The sequence below is a fragment of the Siphateles boraxobius genome, unplaced genomic scaffold (assembly GCF_051911475.1).
Source record: "Siphateles boraxobius isolate OS27281-9 unplaced genomic scaffold, OSU_SipBor_1 25, whole genome shotgun sequence".
NCBI lineage: Eukaryota > Metazoa > Chordata > Actinopteri > Cypriniformes > Leuciscidae > Siphateles > Siphateles boraxobius.
Window position 1 is genome coordinate 20466401 of NW_027508866.1, and position 16564 is coordinate 20482964.

Below are 16564 nucleotides of genomic sequence, written 5' to 3' on the forward strand. Positions count from 1 at the left end.
ATGATGTTAAAGGGCGCGAGGTCACTTCAATATTATTCATATTTTATTCGAATTCATTTCCAAACCAAAAACAATCAGTTCAAATACAAATGAAAGAGTAAAAGTTGCGTTATGCATTGAACCTGAACGCTTTCCTCTTACATGCAACCCTTCATTTTAACAATAGGCTGCATACCTGAATAGCCAAGACGGTCTATTTCTAATGCAACTGTTGCAGAGAGCAAAGCTCTACGCCGCTCTATCTGAATATCTGATGGTTATGTATTTTCCTCTCTGTTTCTCCCCACATAATAATAGCATGCCGAGCCCGATCTCATGAAAGTGCGTATCAATTGGCATGCGTGTTTCCGACTGGGTAAAGGTATTCTTTTTTATCTCGCATGCCATTGAATGCAATGTTTGAGATCGAGTCAGCTATATCAAAATATGGTGATTAGATTTTGTAAAGTTAAATATGCCTAACGATACATTAACACGCTTTTGTTGCAATATAAAAGAGAGATTAGCCTACTACACAGTGTTGCAAGAGTGGACTTCTACAAATAAAATCAATAATATAAATAATAAAAATGATACGTTTGGACATTGCATTGCATTACGCGAATAGATGAACGGCATCAGTAAAAAAAAAAAAAATTAGTGTCACATAAGCGTGCAATGCAACTATTATTCAATTAACAAATACAACCAAAATAATAATTTGGAGCATTCTGATGTTTAAAATAAAAAAATGTTTCAAAAATGCGTTTAAACGAATAATTCATTTTTGGTAGGTATATTTTATGTTCTATAAACTGGAAGATCATGCATATTTGATCAATTTGTGAATCAAATGTATAATGTAAAAAGATCTTACAATTAGGCCTATTTGAAATTGAACAAACATTTTATTTTTTTGTAATTAAATGTTAAATACACTCGACACCCATAACACCCCAGTTAAATATTGACTTAGAAGCCCAGTATTGTTTTTTTTCTTTTTATCGCTGATTTGTCAGACAATTAAAGCCCAAAAAGCATCACAAAATGTCGCTCCACACTCAGGCCACATCTCTTCCCTCCCCTCTGATCTGTAAACTTTCAGAGGGTAGGCTGTGCTCTGACTGCCTATGAGGAGAGCAGGAGCAAAACCTGCCAGCCCCTCAATTTTCTCCACTTCCTGTACTCAAGCAACTGCATCCCAAAAGAGGGAAAAAGTAGGAAATATCCTGCAAACGGTTCAAAATAAGGCGTCCCGACGAACCACCCGCGCTCGGCGCGTCTGCTCCAGATTTACTGACCTATCACGAATGTGAAGACTTCTTTTACACGGTTTTTCTTAGAGATTATTGATCGTTATTGCCGTTATTGATTGACTATACGAGAGGATACTGCGATTAGGGTTCAAATAAGACCGATTTTTACCGGACAGGGCGCATGGGATAAGGAATATTTAACAAAAACAATCCCGCTTGAAGCGATTTATATCAAAAGAAGGTTAAGCCGTCAAATGTATTGGAAAAATGAGGCTTTGGCCCCTCTACCAGAGGGAAATCAGTTTCTATCCGAAGGAATTCCCTCAAAACAGGTAAGACATTTACACTGTAAAACATTATATGATCACTAGGTTATGACAACAAATGTTTTTGCATTGCTTTTACTCGTCAAATAAGTTAAGAAATGTTCTACTTTTTTATAAGTTATACAAGATTCAATTTTTTTTAAAGTCAGTTTAATGCAATTTAAGTTGAAATGACTTAAACGTTCAAGTTGATTGTAGGCAAAAGTTAAGGCAGCAAATTTGTTTAATCTTATTCAAGTGCATAACGATAATGCAGTTATGTCTGTTGTTATCCATCAAACTGCATTGAAAGAAAAGGGACTGTGTAGCATCATCTTCTGCAGCCTGCAACATCTTCACCTTAAAGTGATGTCATGAGAATCAGGATCTATTCTGAATAGTGTGATTTGCGGTCCATCCTCTTCATGCCAAGTCTGCAGAGGAAAAATTAGATTTTAATTACTGCCATTAAAAATCAAATTTGCAATTCTTTGGGTGGCCCGTTGCTTTCTCTGATTGGCAGTTGAAATTGACACTCTGGAGTCCTCTTATCGCGAGCATTTCAAGCTATTTGTAATTGCAGGTAGTTTATTTTTTCAGCTCCCTGGATTGCGTGGAAATACGATTATGGGAAGAGGCACGGGTTAAGTGTGGGGAAAAAAATCAATCCAAATTTAAATCGCTTCATTAAAACGGGCTTTTTGTCGCGAGGCTCTCAATGCACAGTTTAAAGCGGTTTTATTGTTTTGGACGCATATATAGAGCTGGGGATATGCCTGACGTGGAGCACTGTGGCTTGCCTGTGTTGTAGGTAATCTCTCCAGACTCTCACAGCACACCGGGAGCCTCGCGCTGCGTGGACGCGCAACACGGACACGCGATGGTGAGCGCGCGGAGCGATCGTGCTCCTTTATTGGGTCTCTGCTAGATCGGTGCGTTGAGCTTTTGCAGAAAATAGGCCTTCAGATAGAATGCAAAAGTCTTTAATGATAGCCTATAATGCATTTTTTTTGTGTGTGTTCTTGATTATTTCAGTTTTGTAAACAGCATTTGCGCTTAGAAAAGCTTTTTAAATGTCAATAAATTCCATAGACAAGGCAATCGTCTTTATCTATCATTTTATGTTTACACTAGCATTTCAGACTTTCCTACTCAATGAGTTTGAAAAGTTTCGATTTCCTTACTTTCAATACTTGAATTCGAAATGTTTGGAAAGGCTCAGCAAATCACTGAATGCTGACTTGTTTTTTTTTTTTTTTTTTTTTACGTTTTCAGTTTTACTGTGTTGAATTATTTTTCTCAGAATATTACTGTCAACTAAATAAACTTCATTCACGTGAGAGTGAGATATGTATTGCTCTGTTTTCACCGGCAGTCACAATCTGACGGAGAATCTCACAGATCTAATATGGAGAAAGAAGATACGCGCTCTTCGCCCAGTCCTCCGTCGACTCCGTCCATCTGCTCGCCCCCGTCCAGCGCCTCGTCCGTGCCGTCCACCGGGAAGAACGTGTGCGCGAGCTGCGGGCTCGAGATCCTCGACAGATATCTGCTCAAGGTACGGGCGTGTGACTGTGTGTGTGTGTGTGGTGTGTGTGTGTCATTTTATGTGACGAGTAAACTGTTTTGATTTGAGCCTCTGACTGACTTTTGTAAAAACGATTGCAAACAACATTATGTAGGTTGAAATTATTTAGTAGGCTAAAGAATTGTTGCTTGCATTCATTATTATTTTTAGATGACTGTCTGTTGGTTTAACCCTCATTATTGGGATATGATACAAATTTAGTAGATCGAACATAGGCTATAAGCTACTTTACCATGGTTGTCTTACTTTTACATTTGTGATTTTCCGTAATCTTATGAAAACTGATTCTAACCCGAATTATGTTAAAACGCTTTAGTAAAAAAAAATTAAGCTATATATATATACTATATATATATATATATATATATATATATATATATATATATATATATATATATATATATATATATATGAGTATAGGCTACTTATATTTTGGGGTTTATATGAGTAATAGGCTACAAAAAGCATCGTTATTTTTTATATTTTTTATATGTAGGCTAGTGTGTGTGTGTGTGTGTGTGTGTGTGTGTGTGTGTGTGTTTGTGTGTGTGTGTGTGTGTGTGTGTGTGTGTGTGTGTGTGTGTGTGTGTGTGTGTGTGTGTGTGTGTGTGTGTTTTGTTGCCAGGATCAAATTTATCACAACCAGAAACGTTGATATTTCTGAACAATGCATTGTCTACTTTGATATAACAGATTGGTTAAAGTTTTTGTAATTTCTGCCTATATTGTGTTTTAGTTGGGTCAGAGGAACATGTTAAAATAATGTGAAGGGGGAAATAGGTTAATTTTAAATAATAATAATAATAATAATAATTATTATTATTATTATTATTATTATTATTATTACACATAGGCTACATTATAGGCTAGTAAAGTCAGTCTCAGCAATTCGTGAAGGTTAAAATATTGCGATTATTTTTTAAAAGGCCTAGATAAAGATTTAGATTTTTCCTGCTATTTGCTGTTTTTACGAAAAATAGTTGGCTGCAAACATTTATAGCCTTGTTTTATTTATTTTTTAGTGAAGGTTGAGAGTATCGTCGCGTGCACGCGCTCTCGGGCTGCTTGTTTTTCAGGAAGTGCGTGTGTTGCGCGCGAGGATCTTTAGAGCGCGATCTGTCTGAGTTTGTTTTGCTTTTTCTGCGGAAACTAATAAAACAACCCGTGTGAGTTTATTACAGTTTAGTCAGAATGAACCATCTTTATAGACGCCTTTTTAAGTTTTCCCTTTTCTCAGAGTCTGAAAATGCATCAAACAAGTAAAAATGTAAATCCTTCAAACATGCAAGCCTTACTTTCGTCTGAATCTTTTAATAAACATTTCAGTCTAAGATGCATCTCACCTGTGTCCCAAAGAAAACAAGGTTAAAATCATAATTTTTAATTTCAGATATCAGTAGGCTAATCAAGTTTAAAATTTCAGTAGCCTAATCACACGGAATGTTGCAGTTTTCATTAACATTAAATTATTATTATCAAATTATTATTATAGCCTACATTTTCTCGTGCACTTAAAAATAGGCTACTTAATATGCGTGCATCTAAATATAATATAATCAAGCACTTTTATATACAACCCAATTCTAACGTCATCATTACAAAAAAAAACAGAATCCTATTTTTAATCACAACTTTAATTATAAACTAAACATTTTATTGCCTAACAGATATTTATATGGCAGTGTTTTTTTGGATTGTCGAAATAAGAAACGTGTTTGTTTCGACCTAATATTTTAATGCACGTTGACGTTTAATTTTTATAATAATACGAATTTTACGAAATGCAAAAAATACAAGACATCCGCCATGCATTAACGTAGCATTTTTTAAGTCGGCTAATATCATACATTTATTTATTTCGATTAGGCTATTATTATTAGGCTATTATTTTTATTATTATCACCATCATCATTATTATATTTTGATGTTCGCTGTTGTGTTTATTGCAGGTTAATAATCTGATCTGGCACGTGAGGTGTCTGGAATGTTCCGTGTGCAGGACTTCACTACGTCAACACAACAGCTGCTACATTAAAAACAAGGAAATCTTCTGTAAAATGGATTATTTCAGGTAGGGTAAGTTTTTCACTTTCTGTCCTCAGAAATATAAGGTGTGCGCTTAAAGGCATGAGTAATATTTGCTTATGGATAAAAATATATTGCGTGACTGTAGCGTGTTATGGTTTAAAGCTAAAGAAATAAGATTTAATAATAAAAAATAGCGATCAAATAGGCTACTTATCACAACAAATAGGCTGCATATATTAACACGATACGCCGTTTGTAATTGAGTTTAATTGTGATTAAGTAATTGAAAAAGACCTCATATAACTTTATAATTATTCATGGCAATCGACTTATAAGGAATATTTCGTCTTTGTAACTTATGCATCTGTTAGAGATTCAATAGGACTACTTGTCTTTTTTAATAATGAAACAAAAAATATTTTATTTGTGGTCAAAATAATGTTGTGGCTTATTGAAAGTCAATATTTTACAGCAGAAAATACTTCAATTGAAGTATATAAAATAATATTTTTGTCCAGTTAATTTAGATGTTATCACATGAAGCACATTTTGCGTAGTGTATACTTTAGTAATGTGAAAAAAAAGGCCCACAATAGGAGATGATGCCAATATATAATGGCAGGTCTAAATAGAACTTGATTACTTGATTATTAGTTTGTTTACATTTGCCACTATTCCCTTGTATGCAGTTGAATGGTGTGAGAAATCAAACCCAAGTTAAAGAATTGAAGATCTCAACAGTATGGAGCTCTGGTTGAGATCCAGTAATGTGTTGTGGGAAGGCATGGAGTGAGGGAGATCCAACAGGAAAGCTGTGAAGTTGCATTGAGGGTGCAAGGGCTGTGATATGGCATGATTGCAGAGCACTCAGCAAGACCTGTGAATGGCATGATATTGGCCAGCCTTCCCTGCTTATTGCCCGTCAATGTGAATGACTGGCCCCTTTAAAGTCAGTGCTGCAGGAGAGGGTTTGTTTTCTACATTATGGCCAATAATCTCAAGAGATGCTCCAATGTCTTCACTGAGCAACGGTGGTTCGGTCGAGTCTAGGGCGGATCAGGATCTCTCAGTGGCTAGAGCTGTTTACACACGAGAGATTTCAAGAAGAAAATTTGGCACAGAGGACGTATACAAAGGACATTTGAATGCATGCAAGAAAGCTTGCCACAAAATGGATTTTTGGTGGATTAGAGTTTATTCTGGATGAAAGCATATTCTAAAGATGACGAGTTAAATGGGAGAAAAAGCTCACTGAAGACTGTTAAATGAAATAGACAGGGGTTTTCAAAGTCTCAAATGATTTAATGTGTATTATTTTATTAGCATTAAATTTCATAAATATTGTATAAGCAGGACATCTCCTTACTTGGTGAATGGAGAGAAATTGTTAAAGTAATATAAAATATGGAAGAATTGACTTATTTTGAGACTTAAAAAGGACCCATTTCTAAAATACTGGAAATGGATTGATAACCGTAATGTAAGCAATCAATGACAGTATATTTCAATTTTACTTAATGTATTCCCCCTGTTCTTTTTTTTTTTCTTGTTTGATTTTTTTCCTGGTTTAGCTAATGCTGTAGACATTTTCTTGAAAAATCATCAATAAAAATAAAGTAATAAATATCATAAATATGCCAACAATATTCACATTTCTTCAAATTGACCTTGAAATTTGAAGTGTGATTTGTAGAGAAAAAGATAAATAATTCACTTAAAATAAATGCACATTTCCAGTATCCAAATTTTCAGATATTTCAAATAGCTACACTATAAAAAAGAAACAAAAAGGAAAAAAAAAAAACACACCCAAAAAAAACCCATATATTTTGTCAATCACCTTAGATAATTTATGTGGTTTAGATAACATAATATTTTGAGTTTCTGTTGATTAAACCAATCTCCTTCATTAATTTCAATAAACTCAAATTAGGCACCAGGTTACTTACTTTTTTCAGCTAAACCAACAATATTTTTATACAGTGATACATTGGCCTCAAACAGCATTTTAATTTGATTTAGTTTTCGTAGTTTTGTATGTCAAAACAGCAACCACAGGGGTTTATGTTGGTCTCTGCATAACAAAATACAGCCTCAGCTTTTTCGCCTAATTATGCAAGTTAATCAGGATGGTGTATACGTTTTTATTTCTGACATGGATTCACAGGAACCCGGCAGAACAATAGTGACTGACTCTGTAACGTATTCATGTTTGCCTTGTAAAAGAGACAGTAATAGCTCCATGCTTGTGGAGTCAAGTTCAGTGATCTAAAGTGTGTTTTTCTCCGGTGCTACTGAAACATCCCTCCTGTCAAGTCCTCTGCAAACAGATGTGCTTTTGCTATGCCCATATCAGCACTTTTCACCTTTTTTTTTGTCTGTTTGAGCCTTTGTAGCAAACTGTATCTTTCATATAAAGAGGTCGAGATCATAACCACTAGCCGTTATAGTAGAAAGTAGCATTTGCCATACTTGAAACAAATTCTGTGCTTTTACTTCCATATTTATATATCTGGAAATAAATTTCCTTCAGCGTGTTGTTTTAAGGTTAGATGTCATGCACTGGCCTCGCAGTCAAATTGCACTATGAATCAATTTGATGTTCAACATTCTGATGCTCAGATGTTCAGCTGCAGTGACGTTGAGAGTTGTGTGTACCTGTGTTTGTTTTTTGGCAGCTGGCTTGTTTCGCTGGTTCTGCACGACACCATTTGAGGACCGCCATCATATGCTTGAAAGGAAAAGGATCTCCATTGATTTCTTGCAAGGAAAACAAAACACATGGAGATATGTTTCATTTGTGTTAGTCTCTCATCTGGGCCAGATTGACAGCTGCTCTAATAGAGTGTAATTACAGGAAATCAAAGTGGGTTTGCTCCGTGTGCCGTGGACGGGGGAGAGAGGTAGATTTGGCGGTAAGGGTCAGAGCGGAGACTTTACCTACACTAAAGAGAAACAGCCACAAAGGCACGAGCATCAGGCCACACAGGAAGTCAGAGGAGGCTGTTAATCAGAGGAACCAAAGGATAAGGACAGGGTGATGGTGTAAGGCGTAACCCCGAGTGGGTTTGGACCGGTAGATTTGGAGGAGGTGACGTACTGTAATGGCCATATGCACGTGCAAGACTCCTTGTGTTTAAATGCTAACAGAAGTAAACAGAGCTTGTGCAACTCAACTTGGTGGAGAATGCGGGCAAATTATATGAGTGACTGAAATTATAATGACAAAATGAAATGTTTTTTTTTTAGGTTAAGAGAAACAATATACCAAAATATAGGCTCCAACAGTTACCAACCAAAGTCCAATGCTGTGACTGCATACTTTTATAAAAGTATGTTCTATCTGGTATGAATGTGTTTGTTGTTTGAATAAAGTTTGCACGTACCATGTTGTCAACGTCATGTGATCTACGGCGTCAGTTGCATTCACAAATTCTCTCCTGTGGCCTCATGGGATAGTAAAGTGTCCATAATGCGCGCTTCCGAATCTCGCCGGAAGAAGTAGATGATCCGGGTACTTTTCACCTACCGTTTTTCGAATTCTACACTATAAAAAATGATATCATCAATAAGTTATGACAACATGTTTTTACATTGCTTCAGCTCATCAAAATAAGTTATGCAATTTTCAAATATTTGAGTTATACAAGATTTAACTCATTTTTAAAATTTGTTTTATGTAATTTAAGTTGAAATTACTTAAACAGTACCAAGTTGATTGTACTTAAAAATCTAAGGCAGCAACTTTTTTTTTATAGTGTACAAATTTTGGAAATACTACTCCTTTGCCTTTTTGTTCAATAAATAGTATGGAAGTAGGCATATTAGTCAGTGCCAGTCTTTATTCTGGTTTTTTAGATATGATTGAGTCCCTCCTTTGACATATGACTATTTTTCACGGACAATCGCCAGGAATCACCAATCCGATCATTAAGGAATGGAAAAGTAAACCTCAACAAGTAGCAAGATTTGCAGTATCATTTATGGTCGTAGCACAAACAGTGGGGTCGGTACTCATGGTTCAGGGTTTGGAAAAACCACCACGAGCAATAGTAATAGCCATGCTTGCCGTAGCAAACGTCACTGTAAGTCTCAGCAGTCTCTGAGAGGGAGATTTACCCCCAGATTATAATACTCCAAGAGAATATCGCATTTAATCAACCGAATTTGTACTTCCACAAGCTTCTCTTTTCCAGCCAAAGGTGAATTTCTTCGGGAACTGAGGGAAACGCTTTGCGGCTGCAGGAATTTTCCCCCGGTGAGTTATGATATGCAGGACAGAAATAAATCCAGTATAAGCACAACAACGCACAATCAGACGTGCGGCAGATCTGAACAAAAACAAAACCCCCTTAAGATCTTTATGGCTTCTCTGAGAGGTTTTGTGGTAAATGAACTGCCATGACAGATTACGGCTCCGTTCCACAATGTTTCTCCTCTAAACACACGTCTTAAATGCGTCATTACTCAATCGTTGTATTCTTTGTCTGGAATGATGCTGTCAGAGTATGGTGTGCAGTGTACACAAAAACCCCTTCGCATGCTTTTTGCAGGCATTAATACGCGAGGCGTGTTTTATGTATCAATACTTTGCACATAAGTGGACTGTAAATATTTTTTGAATCAGGTTTGTTTTTGCTTCTTGGCTCATCCTGGTCAAGTGCTGATTGGCAGAGACAAATGATTATACATGCACACAAGTTTAGTTTCCTGGTTTGTTGAGCCCCATGGGGCTCCCTGGTTGGGCTCTGATGTCATTTCCAGTGGATGAACCGCCTCGAGGGCCCGGTGTCATCATTCTTCAGTAGCGTATACGAGGGAAACATGGCTATCTTGATATCCCGTGTTTCTTTGCAGTTAGAGGAGGTTGTGTATGACACTTTGTTTACACAAGAGCTCCCAATGACAGAGGTGTGGTGGAGGAAGGGGGGTAGGGGGGGTTGTGGGGGGGTTCAGATTCAGGCCAAAAAAGGGCCGTGACTGGCCATCTGCAGAGCATTAGTCTCTCCTAGTCCTCTCAACACTGGAACCCTCTTTGGTCACCCGAATGTGATGTCTGGGTCAAAAACACACGGCATGGTCAGCCCCATCCAGTCAAAATAACACTTCATTATAGCAGGCTCTGTGTATTTGCTGTTGGTTTGTATCGCCGCAGGGTTGTTCATCAAGTCCTGTTGATCCCAGAATCACAGAAGAGGTGCTTTAAGCTACAACACGGCCATATGGCTGCTGAAAATGCAGGGCTAAATTAAATACGGAACGTGTGACATTTACAAATCGCAGTTGGCCGAGAATGCAATGATTAACACGTAACGTCAGCACTAACATCAATAACATCTAAACTCCATTTCTGCACAAGATAATCAACACATAACAGTGTATTATATAATTAGAACTAAATATAAATATACAAATGCAAGAAAGAAAAGACCAATTACTATGTGGTATGCAAAGAATTGCAAAAAATAACCAATCGAAACCTAATTTCAATGACATGTCGGCTTGAGGGAGACTGGCAGATATTCTGGCAATGGTAGAATGAATGAACAAATAAATAAAATTTCTTTAAAAATGTACTTTATAAAAACAAAAAACACCCAAGACTGAAATGATCTGAAAAAAGTTTGAGTTATGAGTTTACATTTAAGCAGTTTGAGATTAATATATTGCAGACTATTTTTGATAATCACTAACCTGTAAAATAAACAGAAATGACATTTTATATTGTTTATTTAATTTAAGAACATTTTTGATAATTACTATCCTGTACATTCAACTGAAAACACATATTATCGGCTATATTAATATATAATAATAATAATATTATAAACTAATTATATATATTTTTAAATGATTAAAACGATGTTATATTTGGATATGTGAATACATTATATTTGAATTCCTGTGGAGGTGGAGGTGGTTTAAAAATAGATGTCTTGCATGCATTACACACCTTTTTGGATAAAATCAAGAGTTCATGGATCCTATCAGCACAGTTTATCAGCAGACATTTCCTGCCGACCTGCTGCTCAGAGAATTACTAGTGGTTTGTTTGTGCTGAGAGTTTTACAGCCGTGTCTGACACGTTTAGTGGTTATCTTTTACACGGTTCAGCCTATTTGTATTCTGTCTTCTTCTGGCGAGAGCTTTCGGCGGAGAGAAAAGATTAAAAAATCTTAACTGTTAAACTGAAATACATGTTATACCATTACACTATGAATTCAAAACAACAAGCATCGTTTACACAGAAAATGCTTCTATTATTATACTAGGGTTTGGGTTGTAATGATAAAAACATGTATTGTATTGTTTATGGAATGAGTATATTGATGCCCAAGCCCTTCTCTGTCTCACAGTAGGTTTGGTACAAAGTGTGCCCGCTGTGGCCGGCAGATCTACGCCAGCGACTGGGTCCGGCGAGCCAGGGGCAATGCCTACCATCTGGCCTGCTTCGCCTGCTTCTCCTGCAAACGTCAGCTGTCCACAGGCGAGGAGTTCGGGCTGGTGGAGGAGAAAGTACTGTGTCGGATCCATTACGATACAATGGTGGAGAACCTGAAACGGGCCGCTGAGAGTGGTGCGTGTGTTTCGGATGCGTTACACTAAGTCTCATTGATCTAAAAATAGATTTCCTAACCACCATTTCCCGGGTTTTCGCGCAGGAAGCGGACTCACTCTGGAGGGGGCGGTGCCGTCGGAACAGGATAGTCAACCGAAACCGGCCAAAAGGGCACGAACGTCCTTCACTGCGGAACAACTGCAGGTAAGATTATCAAACACACAGTGGCATGTGGATGTCTTAAATAAGGAAGCAAAGCGCCCTTTTTGGTTTTGCTTTTGTCTAACATGAATTCATTTTTAAGTTCCATCCGATGTTTACAAAGCTTTCACGTTAAACGCATATGGAACCGCATTTTACCTTTCACGTGGCACTATCAGCAAGCAACCAATACTATGTAATTAATGTATACACTACAGAAAGTTTGGAATGGAACATCTGAGATTTTTTAAATATTTTTGAAAGAAGTCTCTTTTGCTCACCAAGGGTGCATTCATTTACTAAACAACAAAAAATCTTGTGAATAGTAAATGTTTCTTGAGCATCAAATCATCATATTAGAATGATTTCTGAAGGATCATGTGACACTGAAGACTTGAGTAATGATGCTGAAAATTCAGCTTTGATCACAAGAATAAATTACATTTTAATACAAAACTATTATTTAAATTCTAATAATATTTCACAATATTACTGTTTTTACTGATTTTATGTCAAATGAATGCAGCCTTGGTGAGCATCTTTCAAAAACATAAAAAAAACTATAACTGGTAGTAAATATATAAATACATATATAGTACTGATTTTTATTTGTATAATTTTTAATTATATTTAAATTTTTTTATGTATTTTGTCATTTTAATATAGAAAATCTTTACAAATAGACATTTTCCCCCTTGTAAACGAGCTCATGTTAATTTGACGCTTGTTTCATGCACAGGTAATGCAGGCACAGTTTGCACAGGACAACAACCCTGACGCTCAGACCCTGCAGAAGTTGGCAGACATGACAGGATTGAGTAGACGAGTCATACAGGTGATGAAACTCACTTTATAGTCCCATTTTATGTTTAATCCGTTTAAATTCAGTAAATAGAGACAGCTTGCCTTGACAATTGGTTGTATTTTCATAGGTTTGGTTTCAAAACTGCAGAGCGAGACATAAAAAGCACACTCCACAGCACGGCGGCCCACCTCAAGCTCACCCGCAGGCCCGCATGCCCCCCTCACTGCCCGACGAGCTGCATTACTCCCCTTTCGGCAGTCCCGAGAGAGCGCGCATGGTGGCCCTGCACGGGTACATCGAAAGTGAGTGTTTCCTCCAGTACTCCTGTCATTAAAGCAGAAGGGAAAAATAATAATCATTTATATATATATATATATATATATATATATATATATATATATATATATAAACATATAAACACACACAAATATATATTCACAAACTTTTTATGTTGGATGCGATTAATCGATTTGACAGCACTTATGTTTTTTTTTAAATGTTTTAGAAATGAGTCTTTTCTGCTCACGAATGCTGCATTTATTTGATTAAAAATAGAAAAAAACAGTAATATTCTGAAATATTCTTACACTTTAAAATAACTGTTTTCTATTGTAATATATTTTAAAATTGAAATTTATTCCTGTGATCAAAGCTGAATTTTCAGCATCATTACTCCAGTCTTCAGTGTCACATGATCCTTTAGAAATCATTCTAATATGATGATTTGATGCTCAATTATTGTCAATACTTATTGGTGCTCAATTATTAATAATGCTTATTATTATCAATTTTGAAAACAGTTTTTTTTGTTGCTTAACATTACTGTGGAATTCATGCTAAATGTTTTCATGATTCTTTGATGAATAGAAAGTTCAAAAGAACAGCATTTATTTGAAATAGAAATCTGTTGTAACATCATAAATGTATTTACTGTCACTTTTGATCAATTTAACGTGTCTTTGTAAAGTATTACATTTAAGAAAAGAATCTTAACCCAAACTTTGAATGGTAATGAATCAGTTTACATAAAAATATTAATCAGAACAACTGTTTTCAAAACTGATGATAGTCAGTTGTTTCTTGAGCATCAAATCATCATGTTAGAATGATTTCTGAAGGATCATGTGACAGAAAACAGTTATTTGAAATAGTAATAATTCACAATATTACTTTTTTTTTTTTTACTGTATTTTGAATCAAATAAATGCAGCCTTGATGAGCATAAAACACTTTAATTCAAAAACATGAAAAAATCGTAACTTTTGACTAGTATGTATATTTTGGTAGCTAAATTGGTATCTTTTTTAACTAGTGTGTTCTCTGACCTGAAGATACCTAGAGATCACTATAGATAGAGATTAACATTAGCATCTGTTTATTTTGTTTTGGTTGGGCAGGTCATCCGTTCTCGGTGCTCACTTCACAGAGCCTCCCTCATCAGGCCATGACGCTGCCGCAGCTCCCTCTCAGCCGCTAGCGCTCGCACTGACCCCTGACCCCTTCACCCTGACCTTCCAATCACTCCTGCGCCGACCCCACAGGCTGAAGGAGAAGGTCACGGTACCACTTGCTCTTGACCTCTGAACTCGCAAGGAGAGAGACTGTTTCCTCTCTGGTTTCACTGGACGGGATTTTACTCACTTGCATCTAGTCGCGGATGGTTAAGGGAAACTGCATATGTGACCTGTGAATTTAGGACTTGCATCACCGAGACCAGGATCTGGACTTCTCGACACAAGAAAGAAAAGAAAAAAGACTCGAGCACACACTGTAACAGACTAGCGCTCTTGGTTCGACCCTTCTCCTGATAGTCTCGTCTGACTCTTGTTCAGCAATTGGAGACTCTGAATGCAAACAAAAGGAATGTAAAGTTACCAGCATCAGTGTTAAACATTTAGGTTGAAAAAGGGAAAAGCACAAGAGATGTGGATGGGAAATAAGTGGCATAGGACCAGGTGGTAAGACATATTTTCTCTCTTTTTACTTTTTTAACCGAAACAGGCCACGATTGAACGTGGGAGTTGTACTAAGCAAGTGAAACGAATTGACGCTACTTAAAAAACTTAAGTTCACTTCACTTCTGCTTGCTTTCTTGTTCTTACACCCATATGCAAAGCATCCATGTTTTCTAGGGCCTAAAAAGGCCAGCAGGGTTGATTGTTCCACAGATTTCATTTTAAAAATAATAAAATTGTTCCTAAATTTTAAGTCCATCACTTAATTGTATAAATTACTGCCGACATCTTGTTTTGAAAGGAGATCGTTTGTTAGAAACTGATTGTTTCATTTTAGATCCAAGTGACACGTGAAATAATAATTTCTAGTCTAAGGTTGAATTTTTTCAAAGGTCCTGAGATGTCTAAACCTTCCCTAATTTTATTATTTTCCAAAAAGCATTGCAATAACTGTTGTCCTACCAATTTACTGCAACCATAAACTACAAATAACGTTGATCTTACTGTGAGATTATTTCAAATTGAAAACAGTGCTCTCAACATTTGTACTATAAAGAGAGAAAGAAAATATCAAGCATGAGGATCAAGACAGGATTTTCATTGACAAACGACACTATTTTGTGCAAAAGATGGAAAGGAAGAGAACGACTGAGACTAAAAAGAGCACTTGAGTAAAATGTAAAGATAGCTACATGTAAAGAAAATGTACACGTAATGTATTTTTATTTAAGCAGTGTCCTGAGACGAATGTGTCTGTGTTTCATTGTTTTCTTCATACATGTGTGCCGTACATGCCTCAGCTGTGACCAGAGAGCAGGAGTGTTGGGTGTACAGCTCTGAAACCGGGGGAAAAGTCTGAAATTGTAACTTAAATTTGTGAAAAACCTTCTTGTGTTCTGAATGAGGGACAAGGCCTCTACATTCTTGTATTTATTATGACAGGTAGCCTGTAAGCACTTTCCCCCACTTCCACATGTCTGTTTTGTAAAAAAAATAAAATAATGAACTATTTCTATGGCTGTGCATCATAAGTGTTTTTCTTTTAAATAAATTAAATTAATTTATAACCTGACAAAATAACATAATTTGCTCTTAATTAGATTACTAGATTTTCCTCAGAACTTAATTTACCAATCTATTCCATATATAGCATGTTTATTAAATCTATCTATTCTCTCTCTCTCTCTCTCTCTCTCTCTCTCTCTCTATATATATATATATATATATATAATGAAATTTGAGGCATTTTTAATATTAAAACAAGGAGAAACATTAGACAGTGTTAAATTAATTTTTAATATAATTAATTTTCAATAGAACATCTGTTGTATTAAAATACAATACCACATTTTCTTGAATGATAAAACATTGCTTTTTTACTCTGTATATATATATATAGTTTTTTTTTTTGAGGTACAATCAGCTTGGTTGTTTTACGTCATTTTAACTTAAATTATATTAAACTGACTTAAAACAATTAGTTGAATCTTCTATGACGTATATAAAAAAGTTGAACATAACTTATTTCGATGAGTTAAAGCAATGTAAAAACATATGTTCAAACATCATGATTTATAGATCATACAAATTTTTTACGATAGATTATTCAAGACCATGGCATTACCATCGGATCCAGGCACAGTATTTTGTCATAAAACACCCTTTTATAACATGAAATGCAGATTTTATATCTGACTGCTACAAGTTATTATTATGCCAGGTTATTATGAAATGTATGAAATATTACAGATTATATATATATATATATATATATATATATTTATATGGATGGTTTTTGTCACTTTCAGAGTTTTTTTTGCTGTTGCCCTGAGCCCTGGTTAATTTCTGACTGTGGTATAGACGCATGTCCCGGTGTGTGTGCACGAGT

The 16564-nt window shown here is 35.9% G+C and overlaps 2 protein-coding genes across 6 annotated transcripts in view; one reads left to right on the top strand and one right to left on the bottom strand.

Annotated features, from left to right (window-relative positions):
• Positions 1-16564, bottom strand: part of anxa3b (annexin A3b) — a 275725-nt gene that overhangs the window by 58871 nt on the left and 200290 nt on the right. The window lies entirely within an intron of this gene.
• lhx6a (LIM homeobox 6a) lies at positions 1206-15687 on the top strand. Of its 4 annotated transcripts, none has more exons than XM_077243091.1 (9): positions 1269-1567; positions 2352-2423; positions 2916-3098; positions 5078-5199; positions 11513-11733; positions 11819-11919; positions 12656-12751; positions 12849-13023; positions 14119-15687. In XM_077243091.1, the coding sequence occupies exons 1-9, from the start codon at positions 1490-1492 to the stop codon at positions 14196-14198; spliced, it is 1128 nt and encodes a 375-aa protein (XP_077099206.1). In that variant the 5' UTR covers positions 1269-1489; the 3' UTR covers positions 14199-15687. The 4 variants fall into 4 exon arrangements, with proteins under 4 accessions (XP_077099208.1, XP_077099206.1, XP_077099207.1 ...); XM_077243092.1 differs by having other exon boundaries at positions 1355-1567; positions 11516-11733; XM_077243093.1 differs by lacking the exon at positions 2352-2423 and having other exon boundaries at positions 1206-1567.

Excerpts from the sequence above, each read along its gene's own strand:
- lhx6a (XM_077243091.1), top strand. The coding sequence starts at position 1,490 with ATGTATTGGAAAAATGAGGCTTTGGCCCCTCTACCAGAGGGAAATCAG. Across the intron at positions 5,200-11,512 it reads TGTAAAATGGATTATTTCAG|TAGGTTTGGTACAAAGTGTG; the intron begins GTAGGGTAAGTT and ends TCTGTCTCACAG. Across the intron at positions 12,752-12,848 it reads TGAGTAGACGAGTCATACAG|GTTTGGTTTCAAAACTGCAG; the intron begins GTGATGAAACTC and ends GTATTTTCATAG.